The sequence below is a fragment of the Vulpes lagopus genome, chromosome 15 (genome assembly GCF_018345385.1).
Source record: "Vulpes lagopus strain Blue_001 chromosome 15, ASM1834538v1, whole genome shotgun sequence".
NCBI classification, from domain to species: Eukaryota; Metazoa; Chordata; class Mammalia; order Carnivora; family Canidae; genus Vulpes; species Vulpes lagopus.
The window spans coordinates 42608284-42623926 of NC_054838.1; the positions used below are offsets into that span (position 1 = coordinate 42608284).

Genomic DNA, 15643 nt, shown 5'->3' on the forward strand with positions numbered 1-15643 from the left:
AAGCAGGGAGAGTGTGAAACCACAAGCGTATGCTTCCAGGGCCATGCTGACACCCCTGGTGGCAGGACACTCACACCACCCTGCTCAGAGTGCTGGTCCTTGAGAGCTTGGCTCCCTCACCCTCCAAGGTTACTAAGAACTTGGCCACTGAGATCCAGGCACCAAATGATGAGGCGCACAGCCTCACCAATAATCAGTGAAACGCCTACTAGCATTATTCACTTCTTTCCCTCAGAAGAATGCTAGCCCATGGAGAAATGGGCAGCCTCACACACCACTGGTAAAATTCAAACCAGTGCAGTCCTTGAGAGCACATGGTGGGGGATACCCCTGTAACAGTTTAAATGTGTAGGACCTGGGGCGCCTGGGTGGCTCAGTCAGTTAAGCATCTGACTTTTTTTTTAGACTTTATTTATTTGAGAGACAGAGAGCAAAAGAGAGCACAAGTGGTGCTTGTGGGAGCACAGGCTCCCCACAAGTGGTGGGGAGTGGCAGGCAGAGGGAGAGGGACAAGCAGACTCCCCGCTGAGCAGGGAGCCTGATGTGGGGCTCGATCCCAGGACCCTGAGACCATCACCCGAGCTGAAGGCAGACATTCAACCAAATTAGCCACCTAGGTGCCCTAACCACCTTGATTTCGGCACAGGTCATGATCTCTGGTTGCGAGATGGAGCCCCAGTCAGGCTCTGCGCTTGGAGTGAAGCCTGCTGAAGATTCTTTGTCTTACTCTCTCCCTCTGCCCCTCCCGGCTCATGTGCCCTCTCTCTCTCTCTAGTAAATAAATAAGTAAAAAAATAAATGTGGAGGACCCCTGATACACCAATCCCACTCCCAGAGAACCACATGCATGTGTGCATAACAATATGTATGCATGAAGATATAACAGCAAAACCAAGGAGTTGGTTTACACATCTATGAAAAGCGGGCAAACTCGTAAATTATGATATATCTATTCCATAAAATATTTTGTAAAGAAGTAAGAGACAAATTAAGAGAGGAGAACTACATGCATGAAAAGATCTATAAGACATAGCAGGTGAAAAGGCAAAATAGTGAACCAGTATAGAGGGCGGACTCAGTTTATGCTTACAGAAGGAACAAAACTATGTATATCCATGTTCTATATGGGCTGATGGAAAGCTGCAGGATAGGCAACAAACTGCTTGCACTGGTTCCTTCTGAGCCCCCAGCAGAGAGGCAGCAGGTAGGGGAGGATCTTCTATTTTCCGCTGCTTGAATGGAGGGTGGGGTGCGGGAGCATCATATACTCATGTATTACCTATACTATTCCAGAGAAAAGCAACTGAACTGATAAAATGATGATGCGAACAACAACAGGCTTTTGTTCTGGAGTGAAACTGCCCCACCCCACCCCCTGTGCCAATTTTGACGTCACACTCCAAGGTCTATCCAAGAGTGACTGATAGGGTTCAAGTTCAGGTTTTGTTTTGTTTTTTTTTTAAAGATTTTATTTATTTATTCATGAGAGACACACAGAGAGAGAGAGAGAGAGAGAGGCAGAGACACAGGCAGAGGGAGAAGCAGACTCCCCAAGGAGGCCCAATGTGGCACTTGATCCCAGGACTCCAGGATCGCACCCTGGGCTGAATGAGCCATCCAGGAGCCCTCAAGTTCAGTTTCTAAGCCACCGAGGACAGACTGGATTGGGAGCAACAGGGAAAAAGGGAAATGTTGGGGGCAGAGACGGTAAGAAAAACTTTTGTAAAAGCTCTGTGGAAGCTGCCCATCAGCTGAACCCACCCTGCACCTACTGGCCTCCAGAACTCACTGTTCTAACACTTTCCTCCCCATCACCCCTGTAGGATGAGAAAAGATGAGAAAACCAAAATTTGAGAGGATTTCCTTCTTCCAACAGCAGAGGAGAGGCCAGCAGAGCTGCTCCCAGGGAGCCCAAAGAAGTGGCCGGTCAGACTCCACCCTCCCCACGAAGGCACCATGCCAGGCTCCTGGGAGCACAGCAAGGGCAAGACCAGCAACCCCAAAACCCCAGGCCCACTCCCTGGAGTCCCTCCACTTAGGCAACCAGCCCAAGCATCTTTTCACACTCACTGCTGAAATCCAAATGGAACCAGTACACAAATCAGATGGTCCTGCCAACAGAACAGCAAAAATGTGGGAAAAGAGGAGCTAAATCAATGGTAGCCTGGCTAAATATATATTTATTCTTTCTGCTTGCCAGCAGTCGCATTTCTGTAGATTCAAATATTTGATAAATGTCTTTTTTTTTGCTTCCCGGTAATAATTAAAACAAACACACACCCCAAACACACGGGCACAGCTAAACGCGAAGCCAAAAGAAAACCGACAAAGGGGCCTCGCTTAGGGCACCAGGTTCACGAAGCAGGCGTGACAGCTAACATCCCCAGGCAGAAACGCCGTCCCACTAAACAGGTACCCCGTCGGCGCAGCAGACAGGCTCGCCTGGCACTCCAACCTCCCACTGCCAGGCCGCGACCGAAAGGTGCCCTGAGGGCAAGTAAAAGAGGTTCTGTCCTGGAGGGAGAGGGGTGAGCATCAAGCAGAAAGCAGGGGAGCTGAGTCTCCTGCAGTGACTTCTCTAAGACGGCTGTGACTGCGGACGCCAGGAAGCCGACAGCCCAATAAAGGTAACCCCTGGCCCCCTGACCCCCTGGCGATGAGGATGAAGCCCAAACAAAGGCAGAACCTGATCAGCAGGCTCAGGTGAGCGAGAGGAAACCATCTAAAGGGCAAATCGAACTCCAGAAAAAAAAATTTGTTTTTAAACATTTTAAATAAATAAATAAAGTGCATGGGGATTACCCATTCGGGAAGATGGAAGCCAGAACCCCAAGCAAGTTTATCATGGGACAGGGCATGAGACCAGCACAGTTCTGAGGCAGCAGCGGTGCATGCACCCTATGATGGGAACACATGGCCCTAGCCACCAGGACCATCTCCCCTTGCTCTGACTCTGGTTTGCCTGAGTTTGGTGTGGCCCCCCGCTGAGTCTACACACACACCCCCACTTTGGGGGAGTGCCATCTCCTCCCAGGGCCAGCTGCCTCTGTGAACTCACCCACCACCACTCCCATCTCCTGGCCAGCTCCCCACCCCATCCCATGCTTGGGCACCACAAGTCACCCCGACCTAGAGGCAGGTCACCTCTCGGGAAGAGCCAGAACTGGAGACTATGCCCCCCGGTGGGCCCACTGAGTCTACCAGCAAACAGTGGGGTACAGACTCCACCCTGAGGAGGTTCCCTTCTTTGAGGGCCTTTCCCTTTGATACTTTTCACTTGCTTTGAATGCTCACATGTGCATTTCCCTGAACAGTGTTAGAGGAACTTGAATTCTATCGTCTGAGATGCTTCTGGAAAAGTAGAAATGGTAAGGCCAGGTGACAGGCAAAGAGAGGGGAAGGCGCCTTCAGGTTTTACTTGGGCGCCTTTCTCAAGTCCTCAAAAGACCAAAGGGGTGATCTGGGTTTCTGCTGAGGCTGCCTTCAGTCTTCTGAGAGTAGCATGGGCATCAGAGTGGCAATAGGAGGAGTGAGAAGACACAAGAACAGGTTGGATTTGGTGCCTCCGGCTCTCAGCTCCCACATCCAAAGGAACAAAGCACGATCCATCCCGACATGTCCCTGTTCACCATCACCACTGCCACTGTCATAACGTCCAAGCCCTTATCACCCTCCAACAGTGCCAGGCACTCTAGCGGACTCGTTTCCCCAGTCCCAACTTCCTATGTCACACAGCCCAGTCTAAGACACAGACCCAACCCCCTCTGCCTTAGTGAAAACCCCAGCCTACAGGACAGAGTCTGACCCTGGAGGAGCGTGCAAGGCCTCTACCTGCAAGGGTACTGGAATCATACAGGTCACAGCAGACACTCAGTCTGACATCTCGCTGGTTATGCGGGGGCACACACACATGTTCCTATGCCCATGTCCTCATCTGTGCGTCGAGGATAGCATGACCAACCTCCAGAGCTGCTGGGAGGATTACATCCAAGTTGTGGACAGCCTTGCTCCCCGAGAACCATGATGCTGAGGACTCCACCTGTCCCCCACCTGGCTTGGGAGACTGGAGTCTGCTTCCCCATCTCTTCAGAATGAATGGCTACCCATGAACTCAGGGGCAAAGAAGGCGCATTAGAGATCTAGACTCGAAAGGTCATCAATATAAAAATGAGGCTTACAGAAATGTGAAAGAAACCCAAATTAACTCCTTATCAAAATAATGCAAGGGAAGCAACAGGGGGAAAAGAAGGAAAACATTACTTTGGGGAGGAAATGTTTTAAAAATACATCGCCGTATGATTTTTTGGACTTCATTTGTTCCAAAGATTAGGAAGATTACATTTCAAAAGCTAACAAAGGCGACACTTCTTTTTTTTTTTTTTGGAAGTTCTTTCTTAATTAATATCCTCAGAGAAGTAAGAAGTACTTTTATAGGCTGACTGAATCTTAATAAAATTCTCAGAGAAATTCTGGCATCAGTCACAACAAACACCCTCTTGGAATTTAATTTCCTTTCCAGCATACAACTTACTATGGAAACTCATTTAAGATGCCACCACAACCAGTCAAAATCAGCCTGGAGCTCAAGAACTTCAAAGCCCCACAAGAGAGTCTTTTAGGATGAGGTAATGGACATGATGCCCATGCTTGGCCACATCCTACACCTGACAGAGATTTCCCCACACCAAACTTTCTGGCTTGTCAGATCCAACTCTTCCATCTCCTGCCCAGCCCTTAACCAGCCCTGCCCTCCCACCTTACACTGTAGCACTTCCAATGCCTCCTTCCACCTAGAAATGCTTATTCTATATGTTGACAAATTGAACACCAATAAAAAATAAATTTATATTAAAAAAAAAAAGAAATGCCCCCCAAAATCAGGATCTTCCTCCCTGCCAAAATGAATAAAAAGGAGATGGCATGAAATGGGCAAAGGGTGAGGCTAGCTAGCCTCACCCATCTTCAACTTTCCATCAAAGACCATCCTTTCCAGCTTCTGGATTTGCTCTTCCTCCTTTTAGGTGGTGGCAGGGCTTGGAATATTCACCATGTGCACTGGGCATTGGGGCAGGAAGGCAAAAGCTGTTAGAATTATTCCTAAGTACAAAAACGTACCAGAAAAGCCTTTTTCCCTTGAGGACAATTCTCACTGGAAGATTTAACCAATCCCATTATCCTGTGTGCCTGTGGGCAAGGGGAGAGAGAGGGGTAAATGCCAACCTCCACCGGGCACCCGCCGTGTATCTCATTTAATATATAAGGCATTGATCCTGACACCAAGGCCTACCAGATACCAAGACTCATGGGTTCAAGCTTCCAGGGTCCCCAAGTGCTTACATTAAATATTATCATGGGCTAGAGGGTCCCTTACCGTTTACACATTGCTTTTTGCAAACACTATCTCCTTTACCGGCACAACCCTGTAGGATAACAAAGAATTCCTTTTCCACTATTACAAAAGGGCTATTTGGTTTAAAGATCATCAGTAACTTACGCAAGCCAGCTGTAACACTTGCTGAGTTTTCTGTGTCTGATAAGTGGTAGGGACTCAAATAGTAACTACTATTAGCATCGTAATTTTCACTAATTTAATAGCCTTCAGTGAAAGTGAAATTTACACACACAGACAAGCACACATATATATGCACTATACATATATTTTAAAGATCCGATCTAATTAGCTGGGCCTCTCCTTGTTTAACCACTTCAAAGTCAGAGATAACCACTTACTACAGCTTCCAAGAAACTGACAAAAAAAGGATTACTGAAAATGATGCGGTCAAACCCAATATGGATTTTGAAAGCTAATGGAAGAGAACAAAAGGATAGGAGCAGTCAAGTTATGATAAAATACAAAAAAAAAAAAAAAAAACCACCCTCTCCTTCCAGCATCATGGCTTAATCATTATGTGCTGTCTGGCCCGGTCATGTCATTTCACCTCTGCGGTGACCCTGGGCATCCAAACAGGAGAGCCTGCAGAGACCCAGAAGTTCTAGTGAGAGGCTATCCCAAGGGGGCCTGAGGTCTGCGCAACAGACCTCAAGGTGGGGTGGCCACATTATGACTTCAAGTTATTTTTAATGTGCTGCATCTAAGGAAGTTTGCCTGTGAATTATGCTCACTTGAAAAGAGACCAGGGAAGTTCAGAAGCGCCAGATTCAACAGGAATCAGCTCAGGACTTCTGGAACCACAATGAAAAAAGATGACAAAGTGGTGATACAAGATCTCAGTATCAGTCAGCCAGAGGAAACCTTTAGTATAATGGCAATGACAGGTCCTGGGGATATTCTTTGAGTAAGGCTACACCAAGACCAACCCAACTGAGCATCCACTCACGGCTTGAAGGTTGAAATGAAAGAAAAAAATTCAGGTCCGCAGGAAGGATACATGTAATTTCTTTAAAGCACAGTTAACTTTGTATGAAAGACAACTAAACAGCCACATACACATTGACCGCATAACAAGACTCATACTATAAATCTAGCACCAACTACTTAATGATAGGTTTTGTTTTGCTTTTTGCGATCTTTCTTGCATCTTACCTGTTGTAAGGCTGTCCTAATTTCTTTATAATCGACTGATGTTGACCTCATGTGACTGATCTAGGCTCACAAGGATCTAGTCTCCCTCAGAAGCTGACTCCCGCCTCCACCAGACTGTCTAGCTGTTTCTATACCCCATTTCAGAGAAAAGGAAGCTGAGGTCCAGAGAGGGCCCACCCAAGGTCATACTCCTTGCTAATATACCCAGGACTAGAACTAGGGTTCAAGAGACCCACTGTGTGAGTCCCCAGCTTCATCGATGTCGGAAACGACCTGGCATACTTGTGCCCTGAATACAAAGTTTATTTGAAAAAAGAAAAGAAAAAAAAAAAAGCCAACATGAGAACATGAGTCATCGCTGTCGTCAAGGGGCACCGCACAGGCTATTCTAATAAGGCATCCAGCATCCCCAGAACCACTTGTTTCTGAAATAACCAGCCTGAGCCGGGAACACAGGGCCGCGTCTTACCCGCTCCGGGATACCCAGGACCCCGCGAGCCCACCTGCGAGCCCAGCCGGGGGGGCCCAGCCGGGGAGCCCAGCCCCAGCCCCGGGAGCCCCAGCCCCAGCCCGGGGAGCCCAGCCCCAGCCCCGGGAGCCCAGCCCCAGCCCCGGGAGCCCCAGCCCCAGCCGGGGAGCCCCAGCCCCAGCCCCGGGAGCCCCAGCCCCAGCCCGGGGAGCCCCAGCCCCAGCCCGGGAGCCCAGCCCCAGCCGGGGAGCCCCAGCCCCAGCCCCGGGAGCCCCAGCCCCAGCCCGGGGAGCCCAGCCCCAGCCCCGGGAGCCCGACGTTCGTCCGCAGAGGGGGTGGGGGAGGGGAGGAGGTCAGGGGGCCCCGCGGCAGCCCAACGCCGCTCACCCTGGAGCCCCTAAGTATCCAGCCCCTCGGGGAGCCCCTCAACTTCCCCAGGCCCGAAGCACTGCGGTGCGGGAGACCAACCCGACGGGGGGGGGGGGGCGCCTGACCCCGCGGCGGGGGAGCGCGGGCGGGAGCTCCCCTCCGCCCCGCAGGCGCCGAGGCCCCGACTCGCCGAGCCCCACCGGGTCCCGGGGTCTGCCCCACGCGGGCGGGGGTGGGCAGCGCGCACGGCCCATCGCTCCGCCCCACCGCCCGCCCCGGGCTGGCCCCGGAGGGCCCCTCCCCCTCCCCGTCCCCTCCCCTCCCCCCGCAGCCCCAGGCCGGGGCGCACCCCCTCCGCGGCTCCGCGCCGCCCCCCGGCCGGGACCCCTCGCCGCGCCCCGGGGCCGCCCCGCACCCGCACTTCCCGCCCGGCCCGCGCGGGCGAGCCGTCGGCCCCAACTTTTCCGGCCGCGCCCGGGCCCCGCAGCGGCGGGGATTCCCGTCCCGAGCGCCCCCGGCCGCCCCGCCCCGCCCCGCCCGCACGAGTTGCGCTCGGGACCCGCTCGGCGCCCGGGCCTCGGCCGGCAGCGCGGCGCGGCGGAGCGAGCGGGGCCGGCGTGGCGGGAACCGGGAACCGGCTGTCCCGAAGCCCGCGCCCCCGCCCCGCCCCGCCCCGCCCGGTCCCGGCGCCCGCGCCCCCGCCCCCGCCCGCCCGCGCTCACCTCCCGCCGCCGCCGCCGGGAGTACGTGGCAGTGGCCGCCGCCGCCCGCGCTCCGCTCCCCGCCTCGCCTCGCCTCTCCTCGCCTCTCCTCTCGGCGCCCGCGCGGGCGGCTCCGACGCGCCGGACCGCAGCGCCAGGCGCCCTCTGCCGCCGGGAAGCCGAATCCTCGCGCCCTAACCCTAACCGGCCGGCCGCCCCCGCCCCCGCCCCCGCCCCCGCCCGGCCCCGGCCGCCCCCGCCCCCGCCCCCGCCCCCGCCCCGGCCCCCGGCCGCCCCCGCCCCCGCCCCGCGCCCGCCTCCCAGCCGCCTCCGCAGGCCGCCGCCTCCGGGGAGCCCGCCGCGACCGCCCAGCCGCTCGGCCGCCGCGGCACCCCCCGCCCCCCGCGGACACGCCTCCCGCTCCCCGACGCCGTCGCCCGGGCCCCGCGCCCTGCCTGGGATACGCGAATGCGCGGTCGACACCCGGGGCGGGAGCGGCGGAGCAAGGCGGCGGCACGGAGCTGTGCAGCCCGCGCCCCGGAGGCCTCCAGACCCCAGGCGGCCGCGTCTCCGTCCCGGACCTGGATTTGTGAACTACACGGACACGTGCGCGGCTTAGCCTGGGTGCGTGGGACTCGCCGCCTCCCACCTCCCACCTGCCCCGAAGCCGCGCAAAGCCACAGCTCAGCGTGCGGGGCTTTCAGTCGAATAGAATTCGGTTTTGGATCGACCGCTTAAAAGCTGGGAAATCTCCGGAAAGCGAACCTCCCTGGCTGTGAATCAATGATCGAATCTCCGTCAAACGCGTTGCTCAGGAGCAGATGAGATCATGCGCGGTGCGTAAAGCACTTTGCACAGCTGCCCCGCCGCAGACACACACACCTGCCTCGGATACTGTCCTATCTAAACGGTCGCTGTTTTTAGTATTGCTGATCTAGGAGGTAACAAAAACCATGGGCAAAAAAATGGCCACCTTTCACCTGAGGACAGCCGTAATGCCCTGTACCTGCGGAACTGTCACCTGCCCAAGAGGGCGGGCCCTGGCAGCAGGCCTCCCCAGCCCCTCCTCTGCCCACCACCAAGAATTCACTACTGTTGATCTTTTTAAGAGCTGTAGAGCTGGCTCTCCTGCAGGGTTTTCAACCAGCCTTGTGGTGGCCAATCTCTTAATTAACAAGTGTTTATTTTATTGCAAAGGCACTGAACAGTGTGAGTGCAGACCCCCCGCTCCCCCCCGGATCTATTACCTCTTCCTCTCCCCTTTGCCTCTCTCTCCGCACATGGATGCCACCTTTTCACTTTTGGCCATCTGTTTCCTGCTGCTCACTTAAAGTAGCAGTGAGGAAAGTGTCCTGACCTCGGATGGGACTGGGCTGGAATGCCAGCCCACACACCTTGGGCCTTGCACGCCCCAGTCAGTCCCCAAAGGGGTAAACTGTAGAGAATAACACTCATCTGTGGCTCTGACAGAGAATTGGTGACCTTGTCTCTGAGAAAAGTCCCTGGAACATATAGGTGTTTAATAAAAGGCGACTAGTGAATAATTAATTTAACAAGCATTTAGGGAGCATCAACTGAGTGTCAGTGGTGTAGGTGCTGGAAGATGGAGGAAGATGAACATGGGTGAGGTGAGACGGCAGCCTTCAGAGGAGTTTGAGTTCTGGTAGATGAGACAGGCGCATACGGACCACCACACGTTGGAGGGCAGAGCGATGGGGGGACGTGCATGCCATTAAATATGAAATTCGGAAGCCTCAAGTTCCAATCTGGGGCAGCGGTATTACTGTGTGGCTTGCTTGAATTCATTATAATTGTAAATGCCACTTTCCTCTAAATATTATGTACATAACTTCCCAAGGCCACTGCTAAAAATTAATGAATAATTTTATGAGGCAAGCAGAGCCATTTGATGTAGGATTCAGTCCCTTAATGTGACTCCAAATGCTTCCTTATACTGGTAATAAAGTCTATATTGTATCTTTGTGAAAGCTTCATAATTTATAAGTTAAAGTTCTGTATCTCACAACGCGTGTTTAAGAAGGGAACTTCACACATCGTTGCACGAATGACCTCTAACGAATCACACCCAGGTATCCGTGGCCTTGTGCTGCCCTCTCTCCCACGCTGACCCTAGGCTAGGTCATAGGACCTGCTTTGGCCACGGGACATAAGCAAACAGGGCCCAAGCAGAGTTGATTGATGAGCACTTGTGCCTCATTCTTTGCTCTCCTGGGATGCTGGGAAAAAAGTAAAGACAGAGAACATGGAGAGGATAGGTTTTCTGGAAGACATGCTGCACTGGGGCCCCATGTGACCCTGTGAAGGGGACAAGGACCCACACTCGAGGCTAAATCGGGAAACACTACCTTGTGCATCAGCGATGTGCGGTGCTGTGCTGCACCAGGGATAAATCACAGAAGCAGTGCAGCAGGAGGGGGAGGTCCCCGATGGTGAAGTCTCAGTGCCTCTGTGCGTCTACAGAAGTAGGAGCTCTCAGAACTGAAATTGGGTTCGCAGTCTGGCTGCAGCTGCCAGGAGTAGAGGTCAGCAGCAGAGCTTCCTAAACCTCCTCCTTCAGCCTGCTGAGTGGTCTCCAGTGGAATTTCAGTCTCATCCACGGAGGGCAGCAGGCCTATGGAGAGGTTTTGGCCATTCAGGGGCAACACGAGAGTCATAAGAGCAAGATTTTTTTTTGCCAAAATCAAAAGTTGGCAACCTTAGTTGCCCACCCCCACAACCCCTAACTGTTTTCGTAACAGTACTGGTCCATGCAACTTGAAAATCTCAGAAATGACCGCTTTTCGATCTCAGGCACCTGGGTAAGCCCTACAGGGTCTCAGCAGACTCAGTGGCCTGTCACTCATCCTGTACTTATGGCTATTGGTTTAGTCATGCACACCCTGCCTCTGTTTCCCTTTCTCAAGTCTACTGGGCAGCCATACAGCTCCACTGGTTAGGACGTGGGGCTAAGGAGGTTTCACTCCCAGGACTTCATCTGTGACTGTGGCTCTGGAAATGTCTCGCTGGGAACGAAGCCCTGAGTTGGAGGTCTGGTCAGTTACGAGTGTGTGTGTGTATGTGTGTGTGTGTCCTTACACTCGCATGCAAATGCATTCGTGCTTGTGGCAGGGCGAGTCTGTTCTACCAAAGGAAAGCTACTTAATGCTAAGAAGAGAGATGGTTTTAGTACTCGTTAACTACGGGGAAAACAGACCTCAAACATTTAAGTAAGGCCTAGCTGAACCCAGAGGTCAAACAATGAACCCCTCTAGGTGTCAGTTGAACTTCAATCTGATATGAATTCCCAGAAGCCTGACCTTATGGAAAGACTTTTTTAGAACTAGGCAAGGGGTGAAATTCATATTCCCAAATCCAAAAGGGAAAAATACCAAACCTCATATACTTGAGGAGTCGTATAGCATTAAGCCCCAGACATCTGCATTTCCACCAGAAGCGAGACTACCCGTTCCATCCAATTAGCTAGAATTTGAATTCCTCCGAGAGAACCACTGCATAAGTATCAAGTATTACAATAAACGTGTCTTTTTCTTACCGGTAGTAATTTTAAATATATTTTTTTAAATCAAAGACTTTGAACAAAATCATACTTCTTCAGTTCTATTGGAAAGGTATCCTTGCCCACTTCCAGAAAGCTGTAAAGTCCCATAGAAGGAAAAGCCTCAAGATCTCTGCCTTCACGTGTACAGAGGCACCGGAGTACGGACGAAAAGTTCAACCAAGAGCTTCACGCTCCCTGCCTCTGGTCCCGTGAAATTTAAGTCCTCAGCTGAAGGATGGGAAGGCGTCCCTCCTGCAAGCCCGCTGCGGCAGCCCTGGCAAGAACACCACTAGGCCAGGAACACCACTGGATTCTGTCAATTTAGTTTCTTCATGACTTTCTCCCTGCTGGCAAATGTTAAGTTTCTATTTCAGGAGAAATAAGAGCTTCATTAACTTGCTTGTCTTCGTGCTTCTCTAACCTCTAACTCCTTTAAGCTTGCTTTCTCTCTCTCCCTCTCTCTCTCTCTCTCTCTCTCTCTCTCTCTCTCTCTCTATATATATATATATATATATATATATATATATATATATATATTTTTAGTTTTGTTCTGAGTTTGGTTTTTGATTGGGAAAATAAGACCACTAACTCCACACCCCCTCTCCCTCCCAGAGGCCTGTTAAGGGCAGGACAGTCCACGAGGGGAGAATGGGCACTCCCCCTTCATTCCATAGGTTGTAAATAGTCCGTTTCGGGTTTTAAATTCCAAACCAAAAAGCGGTGCTTCTTAACTCTCAGATCTGTAATCTCAAGATCCTCATCAATGACTTGCCTACCAGCTGTCCCTTTCGGTCTGGCACATTTCTAACATCAAAAGGTGTTTCTTAAAAACTGTGTCCTTGTTCCCAGTTGAGCTTCATCATTATCAGAAAGCGCTGGTATGGTTTCTGGCCAGCACTTAACTTTTCAATCACTCCACACACATTTACTGAGCACCTTGTATGTGCCGGCAATATATTGAACTTTGTGGATACGGAGGCAAGCAAAAAGACACAGTCCTTTCCCTCCCGAGAGAAGCTCACAGACCAGTGGAGAGAAAAATAAACATTATTACAAATCATGCTAAGTGTTTTGAAGGAGAAGAACAAGGTACTCTCAGAGAGTTTAATAGAGCGACCGAAGTTTAAATTCAGAGTTCTGGGAAGATCTTTCTGGAAGTGACCGTGAAGCAGAGACTTGAGAGATGAATGGGTATTGGCCCAGTGAGAAGCCCATCAGGTCCATGGCCCTCCTTACCCACAGTTTTTATATCTCTTAGATAATGACCATGATGAGGTGTGCAGCTTCTCAGCGCCTCGTTCCTTCCAGAGAGGGGCCCTGGAAGCCCTGTTTCCACACAGGCACAGGGCAGGGACACCCCAGGTTCTCCTCTCCTTAGCCCACCCTCTGTTCTCTGAACTCCTGACTCCCCTTTGCAGCATTCCAAGAGAATATCACTTAGGTTAGCAGTGCCGGCGAGTATTTTACCCTGATCCTCTGTGTGTGCAGTCTCTACTTCCAAGCTGTAAGCTCTTAGAGAGCAGATGGCTCTGTGGTATTCTCCTACTGTAATACTCACAGTGCCTGGAAGAGAACTTGGCTAGTAGCTACTGTTCAGTGAACATCCATTCAATGGAATTGAATTTTATCCCTGCATTCAGGAGTGCGACAAACATCTGATGTGAAATAACAGCCAAATTAGGTAAAGTGTGCGTTAGAAAAGATTAAAAGAAGCTAGCATACAGTGCACAGGTGCGAATGTGCTTCCTAATCCTTCAAGGAGTCACCTTGAACGGCTTTCACTCTGTAAGGCCACTCTTCCTCAGTTCCAAGACTCCTCCATGGTAGGATGCAACACTGATATACTTCCTGAGAGTGGGGAGGAGGAGAGGGCTGCTTTCAGCATATACACGTATTAAGAGCCCTGTTACGATTTCAGAAACATCAGAATGTTCCCAGAACATTAAATTAAAATTAAATTAAAAAAAAAAAAGTGAGGGCACCTAGGTGGCTCAGTTGATTAAGCATCTGCCTTGGGCTCAGGTTCTGGTCTCATGGTCCTGGGATGGAGCCCTGCATGGAGCTCCTTGCTCAGAGGGGAGCCTGTTTCTCCTTCTCCTTCTGCTCCTCCCTCCACTCATGCTGGCTTGCTCTCTCTCAAGTAAATAAATAAAATCTTTAAAACAATCTCAGTACTTACCACTTCTTTTCATGGAATGTAAAGTAAACTCTCTCTTTTGCCTGCCTCATGTCCACACCATTATTTTTTCTTTTCTTTTTCTTTGAAAACCAATTTTTTGGGTAATAGTGCCTCGGATTCCTTCTGACAATTATTCTTCCTCATTAGATACAGTCTGCTGACATATTTCATCCAGGTGCCTAGCTTCCTTTAGTGAAGAGAAGGGCACCTGACCCAGGTGAGGCCACTCTGACATGAACAGAACACGGAATGATGATCAGAGAGTTGAAAGCCTGGCCGTGGATGGAGCTTACTCATCCCAGGTGTGTGATACAGATAAGACTGTCCAGAAGCTTCTCCCACAAAGACTCTCGAAAACTGCCTGGTTCCAGAGTTAGTTTGTTATTTACAGCCAAAAAAAAAAAAAAAATTGTTAAATGACACAATGCCCTTGGCGGTTGGTACATCTAGACCTGGAGTCTTTAACCTGAGGTCTGCTGGCTTGGAAATGGTCCATGGATGGGCACAAAGGGGCCCACAGACACGATATAATTTTTGTTATCTTTTTTTTTTTTTTTTTTTTTTTTTTTTATAATTTTTGTTATCTGTAGGTAAATGCTTTTTTTTTTTTAAATGAGAAGATCTGCAGACAGTTTTTGTTAGATTCTCAGAGGGATTCCCTGGCTGAAAACTGATTAGAAACCATCCATCGATCCCGGAGCAAGGGTCCTTAACTAAGATCTGTGGGTGACCTTAGATGAGTTTAAATTATATCTTTGTCTTCACAAACTTACATTCATGTTCCCTTTAGTTATGATCATAAGCAACAAGTTATGGTATTATTAGCAGTATCTATGACTTTGCCACCAGTAGAAATCAGATATTTTCATATCATATTATAGTGTTACAGATATTTCAAAATATAATTTACACCTCTCACTATTTTAAAAGTATGTTATTAAAGCCACAGCTAGATGTTACTGGATGTGTTAATAAAGAAGCATATATTTGACCACCAAATACTTCAGTATTTTATAACTGCATCTCAATATAATTGGTTTCCTTTGTAATCCTGTATGTTTTATTTTATTCAGATCATTGTTCTGAGAGAAGACCCAAGAGCTTCATCAGACTGCCAAGGGGTGGGTGATACAAGAAGTTTAATAGCCCCCTTAGGAAAAAACCTAGTAGGCTGGTCTCCAAGCCTTACCTATATTGATCCTAGAAAGCTAGGATCTATCCTGCAGTTCCCCTCCTTTCTACAATTGACATAATGGCTCCCAGCATTGCAAGCTCTGAATTCTTCCAAAGCAACAGGCGTTCGTTGCTGGTGGCCCAGAGAAACACACAAGCTCCTCTGTGTCATAGGAAAGAAACAAAAGCAAAATAAATAAATATATTTTTTAAATGAGGAGAAAGAGAGAGATCCAGAATAGGTAAATCCATAGAGATGGAAAGCTGATTAGTCGTGGCCAGGGGCTAGAGGGAGGGGAAATCAGGAATGATTGCTTAATGGGGAGCATGACTGCCTGATGGATGCATCAGGGTTTCCTGATGGATGCAGGGTTTCCTTGGGGGTGATAGGTCGGTGTTGGAAGTACATGGAGGTGACATTATACAGCACAGCACTGCGAGTGCTAAATGCCATTGAATTATATGTGTAAGAGGGTTAATTTTATGTCATGTGAGTTCCATCTCAATAAAACATAACATAAAGTAATAAATACTTAAGAGGAAACTCCATTATAAATTCACCTGGGAATTCAAGGTCCTACTTCGGGGAATAAAGAAAATAGAAAAGAGATCCCAGGGTGTTATGATAGTTTGATTCCCTCTCTCCCCC

General features: G+C 50.3%; 1 protein-coding gene across 1 annotated transcript in view; it reads right to left on the minus strand.

The window, feature by feature from the left end:
• The window catches only part of SMCO4 (single-pass membrane protein with coiled-coil domains 4), a 59422-nt gene extending 54235 nt beyond the window's left edge, over positions 1-5187 (minus strand). Inside the window, exon 1 of the mRNA XM_041730437.1 lies at positions 5116-5187. Within this exon, the coding sequence (XP_041586371.1) occupies positions 5116-5172 (57 nt within the window). The 5' untranslated portion in view covers positions 5173-5187. The remainder of the gene's footprint in view (positions 1-5115) is intronic.
• Positions 5188-15643: the final 10456 nt, after the last annotated feature.